Below are 26,750 nucleotides of genomic sequence, written 5' to 3'. Positions count from 1 at the left end.
ACTCTCCGTTTCTCTTTGACTGTAGTCAGCAAAACTCATTACAATATGTCAAACGGACAGGTTTTCGTTTGGAGGAACGGAGAATGGGATGGGTCTTTTACAATGTACAACTTTTTTTGTGTGTGTTTGGTAGATACATTCCATTTTCCTGGAGTGATTTGGGACCAAAAAAAGCTGAAATGTATGTAAGTCACTGTGCAAAAACATTATCTTTTGCACAATAAAATGAATGGTATTTTAATGTATTTCGATCAGCTGATCACAAAGGTTGGAACCCCGTTCCACCTCTAAATTCACTCCCGGAACCGTGCGACCTATTTCCTCTATGTGTGTTACTACACTAATTATAAATCTGATGTGGGTGTGGCATAGTTGTAGTGGTTTTATTAGAATGGAGTAGAACCGTATCAGTTTCTCTGAGATTAAGGCTCTACAAGGAAACCCTCCCACATTTTTCTTCAAAATCTGTAAGATTGTGCAATTAGATATGCTCAATTGACAAACTGTACTGTCATTCTTCAAGAGGATTCACATTGCACTTCAGATCACACATTCCAAGTAGTACCTCCTGCTCCCACCTAAATCCACCCCTGTTCACATGCCACATGGAAGACAATGTCTTTAGTTTTGCTGCATAGTGCTAAGAAGATTATTTAATTGTCCATTATCACAAATAAACTGTCTCTTTGCATCTAAATATATGGATGAATTGAAATCAATCAAAATATATTGAGATTGAGCATAAGTAAATTAGCAATTAAAACAGGGAGTCTTCAGACATGGCCATTTTCAAAACTAACATACAATAAGGAATAGTACAAAACTAACATACAATAAGGAATAATACAAAACTAACATACAATAAGGGTGCCACTTGCATGTTTATCATTTATGTCCTAGTATAAGTTTATCATGGATAAGTGATGATGAAATATATATGTTTATTAATAAGACTTTAGTATTATTACTGTAATCTGTGATCTTTTTAAAGATATGTACAATCAAACACCTAGAATGAAGAACTTTCTGTTTGTTTTTTAATGCTGTGTCAGTTACCACCTACGGCATTATGTAGTCACCACATGTTCCTGACTTACAAAAAGTATTTCAAAAATGGCAAGTCAATTTCTTGTGCTTTTTTTTCATAGTGTAACCAAAATATACATATATATAGTATATATAAGAGTGCTAGTATCATTTACTTCTCATTTTAGAGAACTGAAAAGAAGACATGAAAAATCTCACCTGCAGTTAGGAAAATGCTGAGAATCTTCAGAAAACCTCCAAATTTGCAAAAGGTCATGTCTCTTTTGACTGATGAAGATAGAGTGATGAGATTTGCTCTTACAGACACCATAGGTCATGTCTGGGGAAGTAACCTGATGCATTTCCTGAAGTGAACATGCAAAGTCTGAAGTGAAAATGCATCCTGTTAGTTGCCACACATAGGACCTAAATATGGAAAGATGTTTAGGGTTAGGGTTAACTTTTGTCGCTAAAGTACAGTACAGGAAACTGTAGAATTGAGAATTTCTGTTGAATACAATAGCAGAACAATAGCAGGACGATGGTACAGGAAACAGTGAGTCAATAAAATTACAAACTGCATGTTTGTAGAAACTGCATGTCTGAACATACAGTAAGACAGGCACATTGCATAACCAGTGGACACAAATACATAGCCCAGAAGTATAAAACAATTTCATTTTTTATTCAATGTTAATGCTACACAAAAACATTTTTTTTTTACAGCATTGTACGGAAATAATTACAGTAAGTAGCAAAACACAGAAAAGCAAGACAATGCCAAATAGTTTTTGAAGTGAAAGAAAGAAAATCAAATAAGAGAGAAAAAAAAATGCACATGCTGTTTGCTGCAGATTTAATAGTGAGAAAAATGCTGACCCAGGGAAAAAGCTCAGGGTTAAATCAAAGTAACATTAAGCGAAAAGTATTTTAATTAAGTTTTTTTTGATTGGATTGTTCTTAGTGTGATCCTCAGTAATGCAAGCATGATTGCTTTCACTGAGAGAAAAGGGAGGAAAGAAAGAAAGACTAAAAACAGAGGAACAAAATTAACAAAAAATCTCCAGCACCCTTGTTCACGGTTGTTTCTAGCTTCATATTAGCTTGTGTGTGTGTGTGTGTGTGTGTGTGTGTGTGTGTGGTGGAGGGGAGACTGCAGTTAGTCTAGTTTGTAAACAAGCTCTGAGTCTAGACGTCAAGTGAACAGAATTCCCCCCCCAGCAAGCGTCTGCCGAGAACAGGCCTATTGGCCCCCTAAGTTATGCAGTCTCACCCACTTTCTCTCTCTGTATTCCTCCCCTTCATCTCCCTCTTCCCTTCATCTACCTCACCCTCTCTCTTCCTCACCCCCTTCTCTCTCTGCCTCATACTCTCCCTCCTCTCTCTCCCTCGTCCCTCCCTCCCTCCCTCCCTCCCTCTCTCTCTGACCTGGGGTGATGTGTTGCGGTTTGGGGGGAGAATACACTCATGGATTCCTCTAAATCCTATCACTAATCACTCTCATGTGAGATCCCGGCTCGCCTGGTGTCTGATATGCTCTGACTGCTCTTGGCCCCCTGTAACGTGTTAAACACAAACAAATGTGTGTGTGTGTGTGTGTGTGTGTGTGTGTGTGTGTGTGTGTGTGTGTGTGAGTGTGAGTGGTTTTGTGGAATCTGTTGCAAATTACTAAGACAGTGGATATTGTTGGAGAGCAATGCTGGACTATTTGGGTTGGTGTTGATGGTAACAACTGCGTTTGTGTGTGTGTGTGTGCGTGTGTGTATGGTTTCGGGAATCTGGGGCCCATGAGTAGGACAGTTAGGTTTGGCTATTGTTGGAACAAATTGAGGTTAAGTATTTGCAGTTGGTGTTGATGGCAACAACAACCCCCCCCGCCCCCCCCCCCCCATCCTCCCTCCCTTCCTCCCTCCCTCCCTCCCTCCTCCTCTAACCATGTCAATCATATAACTGGTGAACTACGGTGCATGCCCGCTAACCCTGTTGGTGACCCCTGACCTTTTGTTGCCACCTCGACCCTTAACAAGGCCCATCTCAGACGACCGTGAAGGATTATGGCAATGAATCAACACTCGACAACAGAAAACAAAAAAAACAGGCTGAAGTTACAGAGTGCCAAACGTTGAGTCCAGTGACACTTTAGCAACGCTCAGTGAAGAAAGGAAGAAAATGTCAATGACGGGGGTTGGAAGATGGGGTCTGACATGGCAGTTGACCCTTCTGTGAAACCAGCAAGCGTTCTGGCACAAAATGGCTGCCGTGGATCACTTGAGGTGGGTGGGGCCGTTGGTGGTGGGGGTGAGGTGAGTTGCAGGAGCGATGTAATGAGCTACAGTAGAAGATCTGAGGAATGGCGGCATTCAAACACAATCCAATCTTGTGAGAAACGAGAGACAGATGAAAATTGTTGGGTGGGAAACCCCATAAACTGAAGTGTGTCAGCGAGACGAGCGTCTGACTCTTTTGATCAGCAGCTCATGTCTGTGTTCCGTGCACAGGCACAAACACATACACACACAAACGTATATACAAACCCCCCCCCCCACACACACACACACACACACCTCAGACAGTACCCCACGTTGGGCCTAGCCCTGACTCAATGCTCGTAAATCTCCCTCTCTCATCATCCTCGTATCCTCCATCCATCCTGGGCGGCAGTGTCACAGGAATGAGGAAGCCTGACGTGATGTGACGGGTGTGTCATCATCAAAAGCTTCCCTGCCTCCCTCCGACACACACACACACACGCACACACACACACAGAAACACACACACAGAAACACACACACACACACACACACACACACACACACACACACACACACACACACACACACACACACACACACACACACACACACACACACACAGAGAAACACAAATTACAGGCCTGGCACTGTCTCCCATTGACTCAAGATGTGCGAGAGAGAAGACAGACAGGATTCCATTCTGACTCTTCACACCTTCCTGGTCCCGCTCCACACCCCTCAAGGGGACCATAAATGATGTCTCTAATTACAACATACGAACACACACACACACACACACTCATTCACACACCCCAGGCCCATCCATGCATGCGCGCACACACACACGCACGCACCCAGGTCCTAACCCTAACCCACGCACGCACGCACCCACCCACGCACACACCCACACACCCACGCACGCACGCACGCACAACCCCAAGGCTTGGCAGACAGGGAGTTTAGCGGTCTCATTAGCAGCAGGAGGAATTCCAACAGATAATTAGTGAAAGAGATGAGAGAGCCTCAGCAGTAAATGACACGAGAAAGATAGAGAGAGAGAGAGAGAGAGAGAGATTAACAAGGAAAGAGGCAAGGACAAAGAGACTGGGAGAAAGAGAGAGAGAAAGAGAGAAAGCGATACGGCTGAATACAGATGGAGATACAAATTGAGAAAGAAAGAGTGAGAATGAGAGTAAGAATGAAAAGAGAAAACCCTTTGATGTCCCCACTCACTCTCAACTCATAGTGTTCAACCATGTCAACTCAGCGTGCCTTGATGAACATCCAAACCGTGATCGTGCATGACGTGACTCTGGAAACTAAGGCAACTTCTTGCAGTGAGGGGGGTCTCACTAGGCACTACTCTGGGCCCTCTCTTTGTCTGGAAGAAGGGGGAGGAAGAGGAGGAGGAGGAGGAGGGGGGGCTACCTAGCTGAATCCCCCCCCCCTCCTCCCCACGCCTCTCTTTTGATAGGGAACTCACTCTTTCGGTTACGGCCTTCCATATTTTGGGCCGGACGCCTTTCCACAAATTGAAAAAAGGAAAGGGGGGATAAAAAGAAAGACAGGGAGGAGGAGAAGAAAAGAGGTTAGGAGAACAGAGCAAGTGAGGGTGAATTCTCTCCCGGGGGGGGGGGGCTCCTTTTCAGGACGAGATGACGGTTGTGACGTCACGCTTTGATGACATCATACTTCGTCCAACCTAGCCTCGTGGGTTTTCTCAGCTCTCTTAAGAGTACTTTTTTTTTGTGGAGTTCCTGACGCGCCCCCCCCCAACCCCCCGGGTTGCTGGGGGTAACGAGATGTTTCCAGAGGAGGGGTGGGGGTCTCAGTCGCTAGAGGCGGGGATGACGCTGATGTGGAGGAAGTTGTCGGGGTGACTGAGGTGCTCGCTCAGCCACTGCAACGGGGTCTCCAGCAGGGGCTCGATCCCGTGGATCACCACCTGGTAGCGCTTGGCCTCGTCTGTAAGGGGCGGGGAGTGAGGGATGAAGAGAGAGAGAGAGAGAGAGAGAGAGAGAGAGGACAAAAATGGGAGAACGAGAGTTAGTTAGGAGTTAGAACAGTTCCCTATCCATTAGGAAACGTTTTTTGTGTCTTCATTGACTCAAAGCGGAGGAAAAATTATGGCTCAACCTTTCTTTCTTTTTTTTTCCAACAGAGATGAGTGAATGAAATACAAAACGTCACGTGTATGTGTACATTTGTGTAGTACACCTGTATGTACACTAACCGAACACTTTATTAGGAACACCTGTACCTTCTCATGGTGGAGGTGGTGTAATGGTGTGGGGAATGTTTTCTTGGCACACGTTGGGCCTGTTAATACCAATCAATCATCGCCCGAATGCCACAGCCTATTTGAGTATTGTTGCTGACCATGTGCATCCCTTCATGGCCACAATATACCCATCTTCTAATGGCTACTTCCAGCATGATAATGCACCATGTCACAAAGCAAAAGTCGTCTCAGACTGGTTTCATGAACATGACAACGAGTTCAGTGTTCTTCAGTGGCCTTCCCAGTCCAATAGAACACCTTTGGGATGTGGTAGAACGCGCACCTGAAAAATCTGCACAGCTTGAAAGCGCACCTGAAAAATCTGCAGGAATTGCGTGATACAATCATGTCATCATGGACCAGAATCTCAAAAGAATGTTTCTAACATCTTGTGGAATCAATGCCACGAAGAATTGAGGCTGTTTTGAGAGCAAAGGGAGGCCCTACCCAGTATTAGTACAGTGTTCCTAATAAAGTGCCTGGTGAGTGTATATGACTGTGTTAGTGTAAGTGTTAGTTAAGCGCAAGGGTGTGTGTTTAAGTTGGCCCTCTCACCTCGGAGTGACCGAAGCCTCTCGGCAAGTGACAGACAGATCAATCAATCACACTGACCAGGCCTGACCCAGGGACTGCACTGAGGGGTAGAGGGCCACGGGGTCACCCAACATGACAAATGAGCTGCACTCTACTGGTCTGAGAGAGTGAGTGTGAGTGTGTGAGTGTGTGTGTCATTTTGGGGAGAAGTATCAGTTTGTGCATGAATAGAGGCATTAATGTGTGTGTGTGTGTGTGTGTGTGTGTGTGTTTTTAAAGCATCAGCATGTGTGTTAGGGATTCCTTGTTATGGGTTTGGATGCATGTGTGCATATATTTTCTGAGATTGGTTGCTTGTGTGTAATTGTTTCACTCAAACCGACAGTAGCCTCACCCGCTCTGTGTAGATTGAGTGTCTAAATGACTAGACACACACACACACACACACACACACACACACACACACACACACACACACACACACACACACACACACACACACACACACAGAGTTTGCCAGAAGATCGTGCACTCGTGAATATACATATATATAGACATGTATACACGTAATATCAGAACGAGCGTTAAACCCAACCGTTAACTGACGTTCTTGGTTAGTAAGATTGGCACACCCTACACCTGCACCCTGACTGGCATACAGAAACAGTACATTAGAGTTGAGCTGCAGTGCTTACCCAAAAGGTCTGCAGAGACACGCTTCAGCTGAGTGAGGGAGGTCGGGTGTACATACAAGACGCAGGCTTTTCTTCTCTTTTAAAGGGATAGTTCTTTGGTTCCTTACCCTGACATGAGTCTATGGACAAGACAAGACTTCAATCCACACTTTAGTTCTGTTTATCTGGGCACTGTAACTAACAGCCCAGATCAACAGAACCAGAGTGTTGATTGATGTCTGTCCTTGTTCATTGACTCATGTCAGGGTAAGGAACCAAATATGTGATTTTGTAAATCGAGTGAATTTATTGAGTCATTTATTTGCAAGCAATGGTTAGCCCCCAAGCCCCTGCACGATCACTCCGCTCTTCCACCTCGGCTGCCCGCCTGGCACCGCCGCCTCTACGTGGATGCAGCAGCCGCGCCACTCGGTCACAGCTTTTCGCTGTCCTGGCGCCCCGCTGGTGGAATGAGTTTCCCACCACTGTCATCTCTTCAGGCTACATCTTAACAGTCCCTCCCTACAGACTTCTTCACGCCCACTACCCCCCCTGTACTAACCGTAACCCTTGAGACCTTTTCACCCCCACTTCCCCCCTGTACAAGTTCTTTCCTGTTAAGAAAAAAAAAGAGCCTACTGGCATTACGACTGCCAATGGCCCCTGGTGTGAGCATTGATTACTTTGTCTTATGATGACTGTTGGATAGATGATTCACTTACTTAAACAAATGTATTTGTTGTAAGTCGCTTTGGATAAAGGCGTCTGCTAAATGCCATAAATGTAAAAATGTAAATGATATATCAACACTTTAACCCGGCCTACACCAACGTTGAGGATGCGCCTTTTTCAAACAAAGCTGGCAATGACTCAGAATGCCAGGAAAGATGGTCCCCAACATTGATAAGCATCATGATCAAAATGATGCCAGTTATAGATAGATCTAATCGAATTACAAAAACATGGAATCGACCTCTAATAAGAAATGACTTTGGAAAAAAAGTGCTGACATTAGTAATGCAATCATAATTTCTCTCTCTCTCGCACTCTCACACACATGGGCACACACACTGAGACTGATGGGTGGGGTATTATTGGGAGGGGTGGAGAGGGATGATGGGGCGATCCCTATAACACTTTCACTATGACGAGAGGGAAATTCACCACACACACAGGTCGCACATGCAAATATACACTATTGCTGTATTCTTTTCTGAATAATTTTGAATAAACTGGCATCTCAATTGTGTTAGGGTTAGTCTCTCTCTCTCTCTCTCTCTCTCTCTCTCTCTCTCTCTCTCTCTCTCTCTCTCTCTCTCTCTCTCTCTCTCTCTCTCTCTCTCTCTCTCTCTCTCTCTCTCTCTCTCTCTCTCTCTCTCTCTCTCTCTCTCTCTCTCTCTCTCTCTCTCTCTCTCTCTCCCTCCCTCCCTCCCTCCCTCTCCCTCCCTCTCTCCCTCAGCTCTCACACACACCTTCAGGTAAGTAGTCTGTTCTGGTAGCACAGATGTGATTAATCAGAGTTCTTGGCTGTGTCATAGCGGGAAGTATTTTCACTCTGGATGCTATAGACCATCAATCCTACTGTGGTCAGAAATGTGGGAAATCGAGTGGTGGTGGAGGACTCACTTCAATGTTACATAAGGTAAATGGTCAGAGAGAGATAACAGAGAGGAAAAAGAGAGAGCAACACAGGAATCTCAGAGAGGAATGAGAGACAGAGGTGTTTTCCCATCTCTGAATCATACTGTACTATTTTGTGATTTATTACCATTATCAACCATTTACCATCACATCATTTAAGTGCAACGACGTTGATTCATTGTTTATAGTTCATAGAAAGCACAAATTGCAAATGACAAACTTGGCTTGAATGTTGACCACTGTTGTTAGCAAACAAATAAAATGACACACGCCGTGTGGTTGATAATTGGATTACTGACGGCCGGGACATGATGACTTGTTACTTAAGCAGAGCAGAGCGGAGCCAACCCCTGTTTAAGAGGACCGCAACACTTGGTTTCCCTGGAAGCCTGAGCCCAAATATGCAGCAAGACCAGCCAAGAGCCGGCAGAGCTGTTGCACCAGATCACCACCAGCACAAGGACTAGCCACAGACAGACAGACAGATAGACAGACAGACATAAACTCTTAGTTTAATGTGGAATAGTAACTTACATAACTAGAACTACACACTTAAAAAGGTGCCAGACCAGGAAATGAAGGCCTGTCGGTGAGACCCATCGACAAGCTGTCTATGATGCTGATCTCAGCACCTTCTAGACTTTGGATTGACTTATGAGGCCCCTGACTCAATTTCCCCCCCCCTCTATTTTTTTACATTTACATTTTTGTCATTGAGCAGATGTTCTTATCTAGAGTAAATCAAGTACATTTGCCTAAAGCGAAAAAACTATGCATCACAATCATCGCAAGTAAGATTTTCTATTCCACACGTAACCACACCTGGAACACCCACTGTCCTCCGTATCAAAGCAGCCACCGAAACCCAGATCACCCCCGCTCTCTGAACAATAAGACGGTCCATTTGATTAGAAGAGAGGATTGACTATTGATAGGTAGTGTGGTGTTCAGTGTGGGCGAACCTGACAATGGTTTCATCACTGTATTGTTCTGTAACCGTGAGTTATGTCCATGAGACATAACTGGGTGGGTGGTGTTGAGTTGAGTTGATGCGTGGGCTTGTCAGTCGGGGGGATTTCTGCATTCTCAATTGATTAGAAATATCACCACAAAACCTGTTTTTGTTTAGAAACAACACATATATCATCCGAAACCACGGAAAAGGATTTGATTGGGGAATTTCTCGGCAGGTTCAAACTATTTCTGAGGTCTGCTCGAGACCCAGAGTTCACGCCGTTTTAGACCTGCGTCACACAATGGGTCAAAACACGAAGCCTTCAGGCGCATCTCTTGATCTCTATCCCAGACAAACCCAGTCCAACATACACCTGGGTCAAAACAAAAAGCCGTGCCGAAGATGTAACAGACGTCACAGGCTGACCGCTAATCAGAATAACATGTTATTGCCCAACGGTTTTCCTGCGTGGGGGGGGAACGTCAGACGGTACTGTACGACTCATTTGAATAGTTGGCCATATGTCGGGAATCCCCTGTTGTAGCAACCAACCCCCGGCGGTTTCTCTCAATTAGCTCAGTTCTGAAGCTTTTCAGGGTCCCTTGAGGGGGTCACATACAACCAGTGCAGACACAACAAAGATCAAATGTTTGGGGAAACGTTGATTTGATGTTCCATGTTTGAAACATCAAAGGGATGGTTGCTGATACTTTCTTATCCGATGTGTGCTTGAAAGGAATTGCGGTCCCCAGGATTCTGCTCAGAACAATGCTACCCCGACACTGTCAGAGCACACACCCCTCAAGTCTCTCTAATCCAAACACAACGCTCCGACCCCCACGCTACCTCACACACACTCATCTCCCCGGCGAGGAAGAGAGGGGAAACCAAACAAACAACGCAACACTTTCACCTTCATCCAGGCGGCACTCTACTCAGGTAGGGAGCGGTAGAGAGAGAGAGAGAGAGAGAGAGGGAGGGAGAGAAAGAGAGAGAGAGAGAGAGAGAGAGAGAGAGAGAGGAAAGAGAACAGAGAGTTGATTTAAAAGAGAAAACCTAAGAGAGACTTGAAGGGAGGGGAAGACAGAGGGACAGGCAGAGACAGTTTGCAAGGTTCCGAGTGGGAGGGAGACGGAGAGACAGAGTGAGAGAGAAAGAGAGCGTTGGTTCCACCGTGCAGGTGAGCCTCCTGCGGGTCCTCTGTCCCACCGACCCGTTGTCTTCTTATCTACTTCCTCTACACCCCCCTCTAGACACTATCTGTTTAGGCTGCCTCCCTCTCTCTCTCTCTCTCTCTCTCCAACACTCCCTTTCACCCTCTACGGTCTCTCCTCATTCCCTCACTCTTGTTTTTTTTTCCATCCCCTCCCCCTGTCTTTTCATTCGTTCAAATGAGGGCCTCTATTTTCAACCCTCACAGTCATTTTTTTATTGTATTTAAAAAAAAAAAAAAAAGTTATCTCTGAGCGTCAATCTTCCAGATTCCTCTCCTAACTGTAAATAAAACAGAACCTACATAGGTGTCTTTTCTTCTCTGGCTTCCTGTGAGAGGCTGGGCACCCTTTGATGGCACTGTGTGGCAAAAACATGTCTGTTTTCTCTTGTAGGGTTTGTTCAACAAACCCTGTGTGTGTGTGTGTGTGTGTGTGTTGTCTAACTTGTCGTTTAAGTCACATTTTGGCGTAACTTTTTGGCATAACTTTCATTTAAATGGGAAATATGGGTATGGTGTGTTCATGTGTGTGTGTCATGTAGATAGAGATGTACTGTAAGCACAACCAGTAGCACAGGTGTATTAGTATTGTTGATAGGGTGTGTGTGTCTGTGTGTATATACATACCATCCTGACATATGGCCGCGGGGTACACCTCCTTCAGCAGATCCCCCAGAGTGTGTGTGTGGCCCTCAGACGAGACGGGGCGAAACAGCTTCTGGATGAACGGTCTGTCGCTCATTGTCTACGGAGAGAAGAGAGGGAGAGGAATCAGAGCATGCCAAATAGATTACATACACTAAGGATACAAATAGACAGTACCAGCTCTGTACTATACATGTGTCCTAACATGTTTCAACACTTTTCTTTTCCTTGTCTCCTCTCCATCATAACCGACTGATTGGTGAGAAGACTGGATGGGCTTCCACCATATTGTTTTCACCTTTCCAGTCCTTGTAGGTCAGAGTTCATGAAGGAGAGCCAAGAGATGACGAGTATAGGATACTATTCATTGTAGTTGTGACATCGCCATACTATACATACGTCAATGTGGTGAATTGAATGTCCTGTCTGACTGTGAAATAGATGTTTTGCAACAGGTTCTACCTGATGTTGACCATGTAGAATTATGCATCACTGACCACAGGACAAACACATCTGTAAGCAATAAGCTACTAATACAATCACTTACACATCAGACAGAAGCTGTTACAAATATAGCACACCCATTCTAGTGGCTAACAACTGTTAGCTATATCAACCAACCAACTCTCCTCAATGGTTCTGTCTTCACTTGAAAGTGTTAATTTTTATGGGAAGGAGGTTACGCAAATCCACTTGACGCCAATTCTCGTTGTCTAAACGTATTTGAGCGACTGTAGGCTGTAATAAACATTTTAGTGACTGTTAATTTCCGATTCACATCTAGAAAACCGACAACGCCCTGATTGATTATACCTGCAAGACATAACCTAACATAAGACAGTATTCCAAATAACACTGATGCAATAACTTGACTAATAGCCCCACAATGGGCCTGTGTTATGCAAGAACCGAACATGAAGGCTGATTGTTGTAGCCGACGAGTCTCCACTTGTGTCTGGCACGGAGTCAGCACTTGAGGAACTAGACCAGAAAGTCTCCGTGAACATAAGCCAAACTCTCCGGATATTACAAGATCATAAATGTTAGGACTTAAACAGTTAGTACGCCTACACACATTCATCCGAGTTTTGAACTGAAACCATGACGTTTGTGACATGACATATGACAAAAGTCGACTGACTTTTATAGCCAAGATTCAGTTTGTAACAGACGACCGTAGTCTATTACAAACTGAACCTTGGCTATAAAGAAGTCAGTCGACTAAGCCTGCGGGGGCTAATTGAAGAAGAGAGTGTGAGTCCACCGCCGCACAAACACGAGTGAAATATTCAATAGCGGTGGTTGCGAGGTAAGGTAACCTCTTGATCTCAGGGCACATAAGAAGGCGGGCCCGGTCGCTCGATACGGGCCCGGTCCCGGTCTCGCAGCACGCGGACACCGGCGAAGGGGATATCAGTCAGCCAGCCCGGGGCCGGGGAGATACGAAACCCCACGGCCTTTGAGGTGACAAACGGTGGGCTCTGACACACAATAGGAACTAATCATGGAGCTGTGAAAAGGAAACCGGCGACGAGAGGGCTCGGGTAACGGAGCTGTAACTACACACCGTTGTGTGCGAGGCAAAGGAGGGGTGGGGGGGGGTGGGGTGGGGTTGGGGGGGGGGGCAAGGTGGCTGAAAAGGCGCGAAGCTTCCGCTCGGGTTACCAGAAAGAGTGACTCACTTGGCAGGAAGCGCGGGGCTGCGTGCAGGATTATCCGGAGAGCCCGAGCGGAGAGAGTGCGATAAGTGACAGCTACTTCGTTGCATTTTTAAAAACCGCCATTAATAATTGACCCAGGTACAATGCAAAGAGGGAGCCATTGATCTCCGGAGAGAAGCGCGATACTCTTGGACCGCGACACTTTCTTTTCAGTTCGCCTGACACCCAAGCTGGCAGCGCACCACATGGCGACACCGAGAGGGAGGCGTCATTAGTTTCTCCGAAGTCGAGAGGTCGGGTGAAAAGAGACTCGCTCTCCCTGGCCGAATTGATCAGCGGAACTCAACCCGTACGGGCTAATTGCCGGTGTGGATTCAATCCGCCTAATTGACAGTAGGCTAAACCGATGGCTGAGGCGGCGGCGCACGAACGTCAATCAATATAAGTTTTCCACTGAGAGGGAGAGAGGGAAAGCGTTACCACTTTTTTTTTTCCACTGAGACCCAATATTGTCCATTGGGTAAATTAAAATTCATTCCAACTGCTCATCTTCTTGAGCCTTGAAATGCACACCCTGACCCTACACTTGAGCAAATTGATTTCCTCTTTGTCTTATAAATGAACATAACATATTCCGAAAGTTAAATAAAATAACAGGCCAATATAGACTTTAGCCTATAGGCCTAACATCACAGCAGGTCGCCGAGATTAAAGGCCCTACTGCACAACAGGGAATAAACAGCCTCATTTTAGAACATGCATGGTTTTGCTGTATATGAGCCATCATGTGCGAGTTACAGGTTGTTACTGTAAAAATGCTTATCACATGTTGCCTTTGGTATGACGCGCAACTCTCCAAATGTGTAAATCGCCGCATCACACCCTACTCATCTCAGTCATGACCCAAATGATGAAATCAAAGACACAATAAACCTAGATTCCTAAAGGGAGGCGCCTCTCAATGGCACCATAACATAAAAGATGAGTGGGATGAAAGGTTAGGGCAACGAGTAAACGTTTAGTCACAGAGGAAACAGGGCATACCTGAAACAATGTAACCAAACCAGACTGTGATACAAGCATTAGGCTATAATTTTCACTTTCCGTGAGACTTTCTGCCTCTGGCGCTTTGAATCACATAGTGCCATCACTACTGTAGCCCGGAAACTGGCGCCCGAAACAGACTGGAGCGCGCAAGTCACCAAGGACTAAAGAAGGGCGCAGACGCGCACACGCACGCGCACACACACACGCACACACACACGCACACAAATAAATCCGTCCCCAAGCCCTCGAAATCTCTTCCCTTTTCCATAAGGAGCACAGCCCAGACGGAAGTGAGCGCTCTGTTATTTAGAACCAGTGTTGTCATTAATTCTGTCTGCATCAAAAGCAGCACATGTTATTTACACTAAAGACCGCAATCTGTCTTCAGAGGGGTCCTCCAGGCTGAAATATAGTCATCAATGGTGACTTCTGCATCCGGTCCCGTATAGCTTTGGCCGCCTTTGGTTCTATTTAACTTTGCATCCACACAAGTGCATTTCTGTCTAGACAAGGAATCCTGTTGCTTTTGGTGCGTCTGCGGTTTTAGAACCACTTTTTTTAATTGTCGCGTAGGGCCATTTTATTATGGGCCGAATACGACATGTTTTTGTTGAAGTGTAAAATGAGTTATTTATGGACGACGCTTGAATTTCCTTTCAAACATTCTGATTTATATAGTCATTCCACCGCCCTTGTAAATGGATCCATATGGGACGAATCTCAAGCATCCAATGTTTCACAATATTCATCTAATTTAACGTGGTACTTCAATTACTTGTTGAAGTAAACAATTAAAACGTACTCAATAGCTACTAATATAGGCCTGATGATCATTTTTAAGTTAATCCCCATCGGAAGCCTCACAAGCGTTACAATAATTAAACAAGGTGTAACGAGCGGATACGAGGGCAACACATCCCGATTTCCCAGAGACTACACCACATCACTAGTCCTAATTTGTTAATTCGATAAGACAAAATAAGGGCTAAGAAGACAGACACTATCCAACGCAATTAATTGCACTTTACTCGTCAGGTAGGCTACAACAGTCAATCTGCTCCGAGGAAATGGAGAACTGTGTAATGAATGCAGTATCGAGTGGGCCTGCACTGATGTCCGCTCCAGGCGCGTCGTTTTCCCCCGCAGTCTGGTTCTAAGATGCGGGCTAATATTTTCCAGGCCTTCAGGGCGAGACGCTGGCGCTTATTCATCGTATTGAGGGAGTTTTACCTGAGTCAGCCCCCCCCCCCTCCTCTGGCCCGCGCCCCATATTCAATCATGCTTCATTTGAGTCGGGTGAAGAAAACCGTATGTCATTGTTATGACAAAGCAAAATGACGGCGCCTGGATGAAAACAGATATGATTTATAATGTTTGGAGTTATAATGGGTTGGTGAAAACGGTGATGTGACCTGATTCATAATGTAGCCCAACCGCAATCATAATAGTTTACAAAATGCAGTGTTGAAAATATACAGAAAAGCAAAATACAATTTAACTGCTATGACACTTAAATGAATATCCTGCACTTGAACACTGGTCCAGGGTAGTTCCTTAAGGACAACAGCATACAGTGTAGCCCCCCTACACGCAAAAAAACTCATAAACTCATAAAGTGATGTTGCCTCAGCAAACCACATCAAATTGCGTGGGACCATGATCACGGTGTTGACGGGATGAGTGAAAAGCCCTTCACTAAAACTCTAGTATACAGTACCATCTAGGGGTGAGATCAGGTCCTGCAGCAATTTGAGGGCTGCTGTGTCTTTCACTCTCTCTGTGACTCTCATATTATGTCTCTTCAATGCCTTCTCATATCCCTACTTCCCTTGCCAAAAACAGATCAATGTCTGCATGAAAAGCCAAACCTCTTAGATAACTGCAACACAACACTGAATGTTCTTCATTACTTTACAGTGATGTGGTTAGGACAGTTGTAATGAAAATGACTGATTGGGAGTGACATACATTGATCACCATAGGATACAATGTTGTGAACTTGTGTAATATACATCTAACATATTGTTTTCCTCGGTAATGTCCAGAATTGATATCTACACTCAAAGGTTTGTGACATCCTTACTGAAAACCAATGTACCAAAGCTGTGATGTCAGTGTATTGCTTTGATGATATCATAAGTGCAAACTGAACAGAGATGTGATGTCACAGTGCACAGTGCGTCACACATGCCTGAAAACAGTGAATGGAGATGTGATGTCACAGTCATGTCACACTGCACTGATGATACCATGCCTGACAAAGGTAATAGATGTGATGTCATAGTGAACAGTGTGTTACTGCAGTGATGTCACCATGCCTGTATAACTGTGAATAGAAGCCTTAATGTGTCACAGAGCAGGTGCCACACTGCATTGATTACATCATCCTGGAAAAACGATAAATAGACTGTAATGGCCCATCTCTTGTCCCATTGCATTGATGACATCACTTGAAAAAATTATGAAAAATAGTTGTGATTTCACATCATCATTATGATGACATTACTCAGGGAAACTTTGAACAGAAGCTGTCACATTTAATACATTTCATGAATCGCCATGTCACCTGGTATATCCTGAAGGGGATGTAGCGGAATCCTCCCTCTTCTGTGGTGTACTCCATCAGCTTACGGTTCATGGCCCAGAACTGGTCAAACTTATCTGAGGAACACAGCACACAACACAACCACACCTGGTTAACGTGGTTACAGAGAAGGAACACAACCCAAAACAGTCAAATACTCTATCAGACCTTGGTCGTGTTCAGAAGGCAAACCATAGCAAAACGTATGGCAATGGAAAACTAAACATCTGTGTTCTTATTGGACAAACTCAGGTAGGGCCCTAGCTGTTGCACTCAAAACGTTTGGTGCCATCTGCACATGACCCAGGCCAAATCTATCAAAGAGAGGGAACCAGAGCTAGTGATGAAGGAATGAACAAATACAATGTTAACACATGTTCAGAATGCATTACATCCAATACTGTGGAGAACATCCATTTCAAAATGGATGCTAACAGGGAACAAACACATACTTGTTGTATTTGTTTTCCACCTGTTCTCCAGATCTGAAAACGAGAGGCCATACTTCAATCTTTAATGATTGACAGAGGGTCATGTACATATTGGTAATAACAGTGGATTGAATTTGTATCGCTTTCAAGTTTACATTGTAATAAGAGGAGAACTCACTTCATCCACAAACAGAGAGACTCACTTTGCAACTGTTCACCTTTTGAAACCTGTGTTAGTTTCGTACTCCCTCCCCATTTCTCTCACTTTCACACCATTTTAGCTTTTGAAACATTTCAGACCTGCTTTCTCCCCTGGATGATGCTTAAACTGTTGCTTTCTCTCTCTGTTTCTGGTCTGTTCCGGGTACGAAACCTTTAAAAAACGTTTGGGTTTGGGGGGGAAAGTGAAAATAAAAACCAGGTATAGCAGCTGAGTCCTGGGTAGAGTCCATGGTTGTGATACACTTGACATGTGAGTGATACAGTGGTAGGGGCTAATCTTGTGGTACAGTCCAATTTGAGAAATGTGTCTGTTTGAATACTTTTTAAATACAATTTTGAGAAATGTGTCTGTTTGAATTCTTTTTCAATACATATTATTAGTTATTTAATAAATAATACATTTATTTCATATTTCTATCCACCCTTGAAGACAAAACTAACTTGGAGGAATTTAATAGATATGTAGTAGGCGTAGCTTCCACCATATTAATCTCCCCTAAAACCGTCAGAACAGTAACATTTCAAAAGGGGAAGGAAAGCTGCAATAATGGACTCAAACCAGGCCAATTGTCTTAGAATATGTTGATGTGTGTATTGCCCTGTTTTAATACTCTTAATACTCCTTCCTTCCTCCCTTCCTTGAGGAAATCACTGATCACACACAAAATCAATGTACTGTAGTTGAAAGCTTGATTTGACCAATCCAGTCATGCTAGATCAGTGAATAATCGTCAAATGACTGCATATTGATTTCAGTATGCACTTGACTGCACCTTTGAAAGCTTTGTCATGGATGTGGTTTTGATCCAGGTCCGTGTTGGACATGGTTCAGCTGAATTAGTGTTGGCAGATGGATGTCTCAATACTATGGGTAGGAAGCCAAGCAAAGTATGATGCAGTCTCAGAAGCATGGATTCTCGCTCTCAAACAGACCTCAGAAATTGTTTCGGTCATTTGTTTAGCCGTTTACAGAGAATTCCCCTGTCATATCCTTCTGAGAAGGTTCGGATTATACATATTTTGTATTATGAAAAACAGATTTAGTGGTCATGTTTCTGGAGATAATGGATGTCTGAATGGTATGTGTTTGACGCCATGACGCAAGTTTAACAAGCCAAATGCTTCTTAGAACTCCCCCATCGTATCCTTTATTTCAAATAAATTGAGAATGCAGAAATCCCCCCAACTGACAAGCCCACGCATCAATTCTACACCATCCACCCCCCTCTCATGGACATAACTCATTCATGGTACAGCCCACATATCAAAGTGATGACAACATGGTTCACACTGAACACCACACTAGGAATCAATAGTGAATCCTCTCTTCTGATCAAACAGGTCGTCTTAATGTTCAGAGAGCGGGGGTGGACTGGGTTTCAGTCATTAGTCGCTTTGATATGGAGGACAGTGGGTGTGAGGTGTTGTTACGTATGGAATAGAAGCGGAACATGAGACTGTGTGTTTGTGTGTGAAGAAGTAGCAGATCCCCTCTTCTCACAGTTTTGCAGGCTCATCTATAATTGCTTGTAGTATTTTTTTTCTGCATGCCGTGTAAGCCAGGTCATCAACAAGCCATTAATGATCTACCCGTACTGTATGTGTGTGTGTGTGTGTGTGTGTGTGTGTGTGTGTGTGTGTGTGTGTTAGTGTGTGTGTGTGTGTGTAAGTGTCCTTTTCTCACTGCTCTGCAGGCTCATCTACAACTAAATGTTGTTGATAACCTCGGCCTTGTGTGTGTGTGTGTGTTTGCATGTGTTTTCATATATGTGTGTGTGTGTGTGTGTGTGTGTGTGTGTGTGTGTTTGCATTTGTTTTCATATGTGTGTGTGTGTGTGTATCTAGATGTGTGTTTGTTGAAGTGGAAAGGTGGATTGACATGCTCAACTCACTCAAATAAATGTAACTTTAGGGTGCATCGTTTGGAACCCGAAAGCCGAAATGCGTCCGTTTGATTACTGCTTGTTATTATGAATTAAAACTACTACAGTGATTCTAGCAAGCACTGTTTTTTTTCTTCTCCTTTCTTCATGTATGTATAAGTGTCCTCACCATTCTGCAGGCCCATCCATAGCTGTTTATGGTCTTTCTTCTGCATGTCGTTGATGACCTGGCTCTTGTGTTTGAGCGCGTCTGCCTCCTTGATGCTGGACATGAAGTGAGCCTCGATCACAGAGTTGGTGGGGCAGTGGAGCAGGTCTCGCTCAGGGAAGTTCTACCAAAGAGAGAGAGAGAGAGAGAGAGAGGAACCACAAAGGGCTGCTTGTTAGTCATTTATGTAAAGGAGCAGGCCAAACGGCCCATATTATCTAGGCTTTCTTTGAGAGGAGAAGAGTCTTAGAGGCTTAGGGTACAGGCACTGAAGTTTCAAAGTTGTATTATCATAGTACTGGGCTACTGCATTTCGTTGTCTCTGTACTTGTACTCTGCACAATGACAATAAAGTTGAATCTAATCTAATCTAATCTAATCTACAGACGAGTGTAGGACAGACAGTACAGATAGCGGTTATTTCATAGCATACACACATACTGTTGAAGTAGGTTCATACGTTGGGTATGACTTTTTTTTTCTTCCAAAAGGCCACACGTTCTAACAGTCAATGTGTGTCATAATAACGATATCATTCTTGCCTATCCAAATACTTTCCAGATTAGTGATCTGATCACTCGAGAAAGGACATGAGGAAAGGAGAGCAAGTCAAGAGCATTGGGTCCGACAGTCCCTCCACTAAGAAAGCAAAGGCCTAAACACAGGCAGCTCTTAAGGACTGTTTCCGGTTGACGTCCTACCTTAAAGTGCACAGTGATGCTCCAGGGCAGGGCAGTGTTGGAGGCTTGGAGGTCGAACAGCACTCCGATTGGGTAGTGCCTACAAAAAGACAAATCAGACATTTACATTACATTTATGGCATTTAGCAGACGCCTTTATCCAAAGCGACGTACAACAAATACATTTGTTTAAGTAAGTGAATCATCTATCCAACAGTCATCATAAGACAAAGTAACCAATGCTCATACCATGGGCCATTGGCAGTCATAATGCCAGAAGCCTTTATTTTTTTATTTTTTTTATTATTAACAGGAGAGAACTTGTACAGGGGGTTAGTGGGGGTGAAGAGGTCTCAAGGGTATGGGGTAGGGTTAGTACAAGGGGGGTAGTGGGGGGTGAAGAGGTCTTTAGGGTATGGGGTAGGGTTAGTACAGGGGGGGTAGTGGGGGTGAAGAGGTCTTTAGGGTATGGGGTAGGGTTAGTACAAGGGGGGTAGTGGGGGGTGAAGAGGTCTCTAGGCTATGGGGTAGGGTTAGTACAAGGGGGGGTAGTGGGGGTGAAGAGGTCTTTATGGTATGGGGTAGGGTTAGTACAAGGGGGGGTAGTGGGGGTGAAGAGGTCTCAAGGGTATGGGGTAGGGTTAGTACAGGGGGGTTAGTGGGGGTGAAGAGGTCTTTAGGAGGGACTGTTAAGATGTAGCCTGAAGAGATGGGTTTTCAATCATATCGCCGTAGGGAAACAATGTCAACCCGTTTTATTATATAATAGAAAAATGGGGCTATTTCATTTTCAAAAACATTTTATTCTATTTCAAAGCCATAACATTAGAACCCCCTTGCTCACCTAGCCTACTTTGTTCAATCTATGAGCGTTTATCATTGCTTGTGCTCTGCTACCACCTTGTGGCTGAACCTGGTAACTGGTCAGTGGATAGCCACGGTGCGCTCCCAGCTTTGTACATTGAAAAATGTACTCTTATTGGTGCGTAAAACCAGTTGGTCCATAGATTCAGGGTTTATAGATACAACAATAAAATAACAAATATTTAATATAACAGATTATGATGAGTCAGTCAACAGTGTGTGTGTGCGTGTGTGTGTGTGCGTGTGTGTGTGCTGTTTCCTCTGCTGCATTCTGTGGTTGTGTTGCTAAGACACTGTTCCTATGGAGGGCCAGTGCTCTTGGGAATTCTCCACATGCTTTTCAGTAGTGGCTCATAAGGACTCTGCTGGTAGCCTGCCTATACTGTATTTGTGAAAGCAAATTTAAGATGCTGTAGGTATTTTGAGAGACCCATCCTAATACCAAGTATACCAAAGGTGTGGCATAACACATGGATAACATAGAATAGCCTGATACAGATTATTGTGTTGAAAACAAAGAATAAATCTCTCTCTCTCTCACACACACACACACACACACACACACACACACACACACACACACTCACCATTTGAGAGGCGTGCCTTCGTACTCAAACCACATCTCCTCCACGTCCTCCGTCTTCATCACCTTCAGGAAGTGCTTCTTCACCTTGTCTGTGACCAGAGTCAGGTAGCTCACCCTGGGGAGGAGAAGCTGAACAAGCAACAGCCAAGAGAGGGACGAGAGAGTGGAAGGAGAGAGGATGAGGGCAATAAAGAGAGGGGACCAGAGAGAGGGATGAAAGATGGAATAGAGGGGATGAGAGAAGGCAAAAAGGAGCCCAAAGGGGGGAAAAGGGGAATGAGAGGGGGAGGTGAAAGAGGGAAAGTGGAAGGATGAGAGGGGGATGAGAGAGCGAAAAGAGAGGGGGTTAGTCTCAACAGTCTCTCTCTATTCAAGTGTCGTCTTCCCTCCTTCATCGGCTCTGATCTGAAACGACTTAGGTGAGAGCAGCGTGGTGGATTCTTCTTGGGAATTCCCCTTGATTAGTTAAATCACCTCTCTTCAGATTAGACAGAGACGATGGGATGAACGACAAAGTCACGTCTCTTAGACTACTGCCATTTAAAACCTCACATAGCTGAGATCAACATGAAAGTTTATATGATCTATCATCACCCTAAGCTACAAGCACAAGCCTAACTTTTACTCTTTTTGACAACAATGTTTAGTGCAAGCCTGTTCAAGTTTTCTTAAGTTACTACAGTGCTGTTCATACATAAAAGGCCCAGATTACCTGGGTGATGCACATGCAGGTGAGTCATTATAAGCGTGATCTGACTGCAGAGCTCCCGAGTTTGAAATGAGAAACTACAGTGAAAACAACATTGTCCAGCAAAAGTAAATCAGTATACCAAAAATGTGTTTAGTGACAGTTAAGACACTCACATAGAAGGGTTCGGGCTCTCTTTCAGTGATTTCATCCTGGTACAGCATGAAACAGGTGGGAATCCGACCAAACCAAACATCTCGCAGCACATCCTTGTCATCTGCCATCCTCCCGTCTCTCCCGGTGGCACATAAAGGACGTCTTCTCTAGCTACAGTCTCTACCTGTCAACATCAGCCAAATACATTGATCAAATCAAGCTGGAATGGTTTGACATTTACAGTTAATCTTACACAGTGTAACCCCAAAGCCAAAACATCAATATAGGCCTATATTACAAGACATTTACAACCTCAACATGTCTTTCGGCTGTGTTATGATGTTACCATTGTTGTAAATGTCATTTTAAGGCACCTGCAATGATGGTCGAACAACATTACACATTTAGCCATTGGTGGGTAGCTAGGTATTTGTAAGACTCACTGACATTCATTGTCCCTTTTGAAATCTAACAATATAAACAAATGGTAATGTCCGTCATGCATTGTCATTATTGTAAAAGGCAATTTTCGCTGCAATCAATCTGTTTTGACTTGCTAAACAGATCAGATGTAGCTGCGTAACGCTAGTCGGCTAGCTAGCTAGGGTAGCTATCAAGTGAGTCCCATAGGCCAGGGCTAGCTGGCTACAGTACAGGTGTTCTTGGGCAAATTGTTTTCTCGAACGATTTTCTCGTGTAACAGATTATTTTGTAGTGTTGTGATGATGGAAATCTTACTTTTCCAGAGCGTTTTGCAGTTTGCGGCGATGAAGGAAGAGGCCGTGGTGGTTGTTGTCAGTTTTGACAGCAGCAGACCCTTACGCGATAAGAGTGCGTCGTCGCTTGCTCTGTACGTCATCATTTCCAATCCCATCATCATTTTTGTTGTGTTATCCGGATCAAGGATGGAAAGAAAAGCTGAAATTGATAACCTTGAAACGCGTCTCCAGACGCTGGAAAGTCGTATATACGGTGAAAGAAGAAACAGAGGAGGGAAAACCGTCAAGGTTTGTCCGCGACGATTCTCTTATAAATACAGAAAAGCAATTGAAGTTGATAGCAAGCGAGCTAATGTTAGATGGCTAGCTGTGTGAGTGAATGTGAACGCCCTTGTTCTGCACTGTCTTATGACACTGACACAAAGCACAATATAGACCAAAGAAAACTCTATACAAGCTATCTATCTATTAAACTGGTAGTAATACACTATAGAGATACGCTTGGGCTATCTAAGTTCAAAGGCTGTGGACCACAGATTATGAATATAACGGCTTTTATAAGGTTTTACCATATCCATTGGTTTTACATAGTAGTAACATAGTAAGTCTCTGCCTGCTACTCTGCGAGAGGCTGTGTAGAGTTAGAGTTGCAACTAGTTTGATGCCGTGATCGTTTTTAGTGAACCAACTTTAGATTGTTGTTACTATGGAGAGAGCAAACCAAACCTTCATAGCTAGCTAGCTAGCTAGGCTACCTAAACTGTTTACCGGGATGTTGAAAGTGGAATGACTATTCTTCTAACTAGCATGTTAACTTGTGCTCTTCACATGTAAAATACTGACATAAATCGTTCTCATGCCCTCTTTCCCCCTAGTGCGCAGACTCCCTGTCCAGAGTTCAAGCTGCCCTCGCTAACACGGCTAACAAGAGGGAACGAGTGAAGATCCTGCACAAGAAGAGTGAGTAACACGCTGTGAATCTTGGATAGGTGCTAGTGCACTGCGCACATTCTTAGGGCGTCAATGGGGAGTAATTATGGATACGACATGCTACAGCCTCTTTTCCTGTGTGCAGTTGAGGACCTGTTGAAGTATCTGGACCCCCGGTTTACTGACCACATCACAGTGCCTGATGCTATGAAGCTGGAGTTCATACTTGCTGGTAAGAAATGTCTGATTGTCAACGTGCACGAATGGAATAAGAGTAGTGTAGTGGTGTAGTTGTAGCACATCTCCTCTGGAGCGTATAGCCTGCAGCTGCCCCTACACCCTGAGGTTCTAATCCCATGTCCGCCCTTCCAAATGTGTCTCAACCCTCACCGGTCTCTCCATCTGTTTACTCCCCCTCTGAAAAAGTATTAAAGAGGGGGAAAAAAACATTAATGATTATGTAGAAAACACAATGTGACAGAAAGCACATGCTTGAACGATTGACATGCACCGCTATTGATCAGTGATGTCGTTAAGACAGTAGCTTTTAAGGACTAGCTTTGATCTGCAATGATCAAAGGCTGCTATATCTTAAGCTTGCAGAGGGCATCCCATTAAAACTGTATAGCATTTCCATATTACTGATCCAATCCTCTATTGCGCTGTGTAAAAAGTTGTGCCTTTGTCTCAATCCGCAGAGGAGGACTTCCTGCTTTCCCAGGCCACCCTTTTGGAACAGGTCAGCAGCCTTCAGCCCCTTTTGGACAGCAACTACATCAGAGGTTAGTCAAAGCTGGCCATTCTGGTCATATCCACGCTGACCTTACTATAGAAATAGAATGAGTGGAGAGCTACATTCTTATGGACCTTACACTCTGGCTCTCCAGAAACAACCCCTAGCCCTTACCCCCTAGACACCTCTGTAGATGTTAAAGTGTTGAATAGGTTGAAGCAAGATGGCAGGAGCTTTACCTTAGCCTCTGATAGGCTAACTGGAATTATCGCCATCTTGCTTATACTAATCCAGTGCTTTAAGATCGACACAAATGTCTAAGGAGTAGGGAGGCTGTTGGGATGTGTTTAGAAACTCGAGGCTCCCCGGTGTTTCTGGGCCGGGCCTATGTTTGGTCTGTGTGAATGATGAAATAATGATTTGTGTTGTTAGGATCTTAACAGTTGAGCTCATTTGAAGGTGCTTGTCCACTCCGCAGATGTACCAGAGCATGCCACCAAGCTGCAGCGGCTGTCTCAGATTCACATCAAAGAGCAGGTAAGATTTTCCCATCTGGCTGTGGTGTGATTCTCCACCGCTTTCTTCAAACCTGGAAAACCCCCCCTTCACGGATTTCAAAGTAAATGGACTGGTGTAAGCAAGATTGAGGAATCCATCTCCAGCCATGCTGGCACCATTCCAATGCTTTTAAATGCATGAGGGGAAGTGGATAAGGGCACACTTTTTGGCAGAATGCTAAGCAACCTCACTCTCTCAAGTACTCCTCTCTCTTTCTCACTCTCACTCTCGCCTTAGCAGTTTTGTAAAGTGTTTGCGGTTACTTGTCTGTTTGCATCTGTTGAGATTTTACTAGGTTGACGTGTGAGTCGCAATAATCAATTGAATCTGCCTGCCAACACTATTCTTGTCACTTGTCTCTCCTGAAGGACCAAACTGAGGCCCAGTCACTAGAGGTGAAGAAGCTGTTTGAAGAATACAACAAAATGGTAAGCCTCCAAGTTTTTTTTTTAATTTAATTTTTTTAAGATGAAGTCAAATTGATTTATTGAAATATTATTATGAAATAATATTTAAGACAGGGCCAAAGGGGATAGTAGAACTTGAATTGTCAACAGCGGCTGTTTTCTCATAAGAGTGTGTACATCAATACTAGTTTGGCGTCTCCCTGAGTGCAGACACAGAGAGCCTCTGTCAGATGACTGAATGTGACTGTTGCCGAAAGTAATTAGCGAGTGTGTCTTGTCTGTCATAAGTCACATGAAACTCTGAGAAATCAAGCATTTGTGCTAATAGAGGAAAACTGCCTCCCCCACTGACCTTTGAACCTTGACCCTATTGGCAGATGTTCCTGCTGTCCAAGCAGTTTACCCAATGGGACGAAACCCTGCGGAAAATGGAGGAGGCCAAGGGCATCCGGCAAGTGGAGTAGTCCAGCGACGATTGTTATGACGATGATGTCATGACGTGACCTCATCAGACAAGTGTCCTATATGTAGCTTGATCAAGGCAGAAGTTTCCCCTAACCACAAATCCAGGATTACACTACCCTACATCCATTTAGGAGGTTGAAGAAAAAAAAATATGACCCTATATTACAGGTTAGGGGCATCTTCTGCTTACTCCATGCAACAAACTTTACCCTGCTGGTTGTTATTGTGTTTATTTATTTACAGCTAAATTTAGAGGCACGCACATAGCTTTTTTATCCTTGTGCATTGGTTATTCAACTCTCACAATCTACTCATGCATTCCAACCCTGTGAGTCTGCCCCAGGCTGTCACAAGACTTGCTGCCCTCGCTCTCCCCCCCTCACATCATTTTCTTTCTTCTGGATCTCTTGAGAGCAGAGGAGCACAGAGAGTCCTTCCCCCAAAGTTCTGGTTTTAAATGGTTTTATATCAGACTGCATAACTGCAAAACATAAAGTAATAATAATAAAAATGAATATTATTGAACCTCGATTGTTTGTTTCGCCTCAACTGATGAAAGTGACTATTTTTAAGTTTGATATGGATACGGTTGCATGATGTGTATGAAAGGAATGGGTTTCTCAGTCGAAGAGTAAGCTGCAGAAATGTTACATTTTGAAGAACAACACAATATTATTTTAATTTTTTTTTAGCTCTTTTTTTTTTTT

General features: G+C 44.2%; 2 protein-coding genes across 2 annotated transcripts; one reads left to right on the top strand and one right to left on the bottom strand.

Moving 5' to 3' along the window:
- Positions 1-4,204: 4,204 nt before the first annotated feature.
- atg5 (ATG5 autophagy related 5 homolog) lies at positions 4,205-23,044 on the bottom strand. The gene is made up of 8 exons (XM_083679253.1): positions 22,970-23,044; positions 22,252-22,415; positions 21,389-21,516; positions 19,959-20,037; positions 19,219-19,381; positions 16,496-16,590; positions 11,204-11,321; positions 4,205-5,243 (listed from the first exon to the last, which is right to left on the bottom strand). The coding sequence occupies exons 2-8, from the start codon at positions 22,357-22,359 to the stop codon at positions 5,107-5,109; spliced, it is 828 nt and encodes a 275-aa protein (XP_083535379.1). The 5' UTR covers positions 22,360-22,415; positions 22,970-23,044; the 3' UTR covers positions 4,205-5,106.
- Positions 23,045-23,108: 64 nt separating this feature from the next.
- dctn3 (dynactin 3 (p22)) lies at positions 23,109-26,574 on the top strand. The gene is made up of 7 exons (XM_083678396.1): positions 23,109-23,238; positions 23,826-23,910; positions 24,026-24,112; positions 24,579-24,662; positions 25,092-25,150; positions 25,540-25,599; positions 25,956-26,574. Exons 1-7 carry the CDS (start codon positions 23,137-23,139, stop codon positions 26,040-26,042), a joined length of 564 nt encoding a protein of 187 aa, XP_083534522.1. The 5' UTR covers positions 23,109-23,136; the 3' UTR covers positions 26,043-26,574.
- Positions 26,575-26,750: the final 176 nt, after the last annotated feature.

The sequence above is a fragment of the Argentina silus genome (assembly GCF_951799395.1).
Source record: "Argentina silus genome assembly, chromosome: 10".
Lineage (NCBI taxonomy): Eukaryota > Metazoa > Chordata > Actinopteri > Argentiniformes > Argentinidae > Argentina > Argentina silus.
The sequence above is the reverse complement of the archived record's forward strand: the minus strand, read 5'-3'. Positions and strand labels throughout refer to the sequence as shown.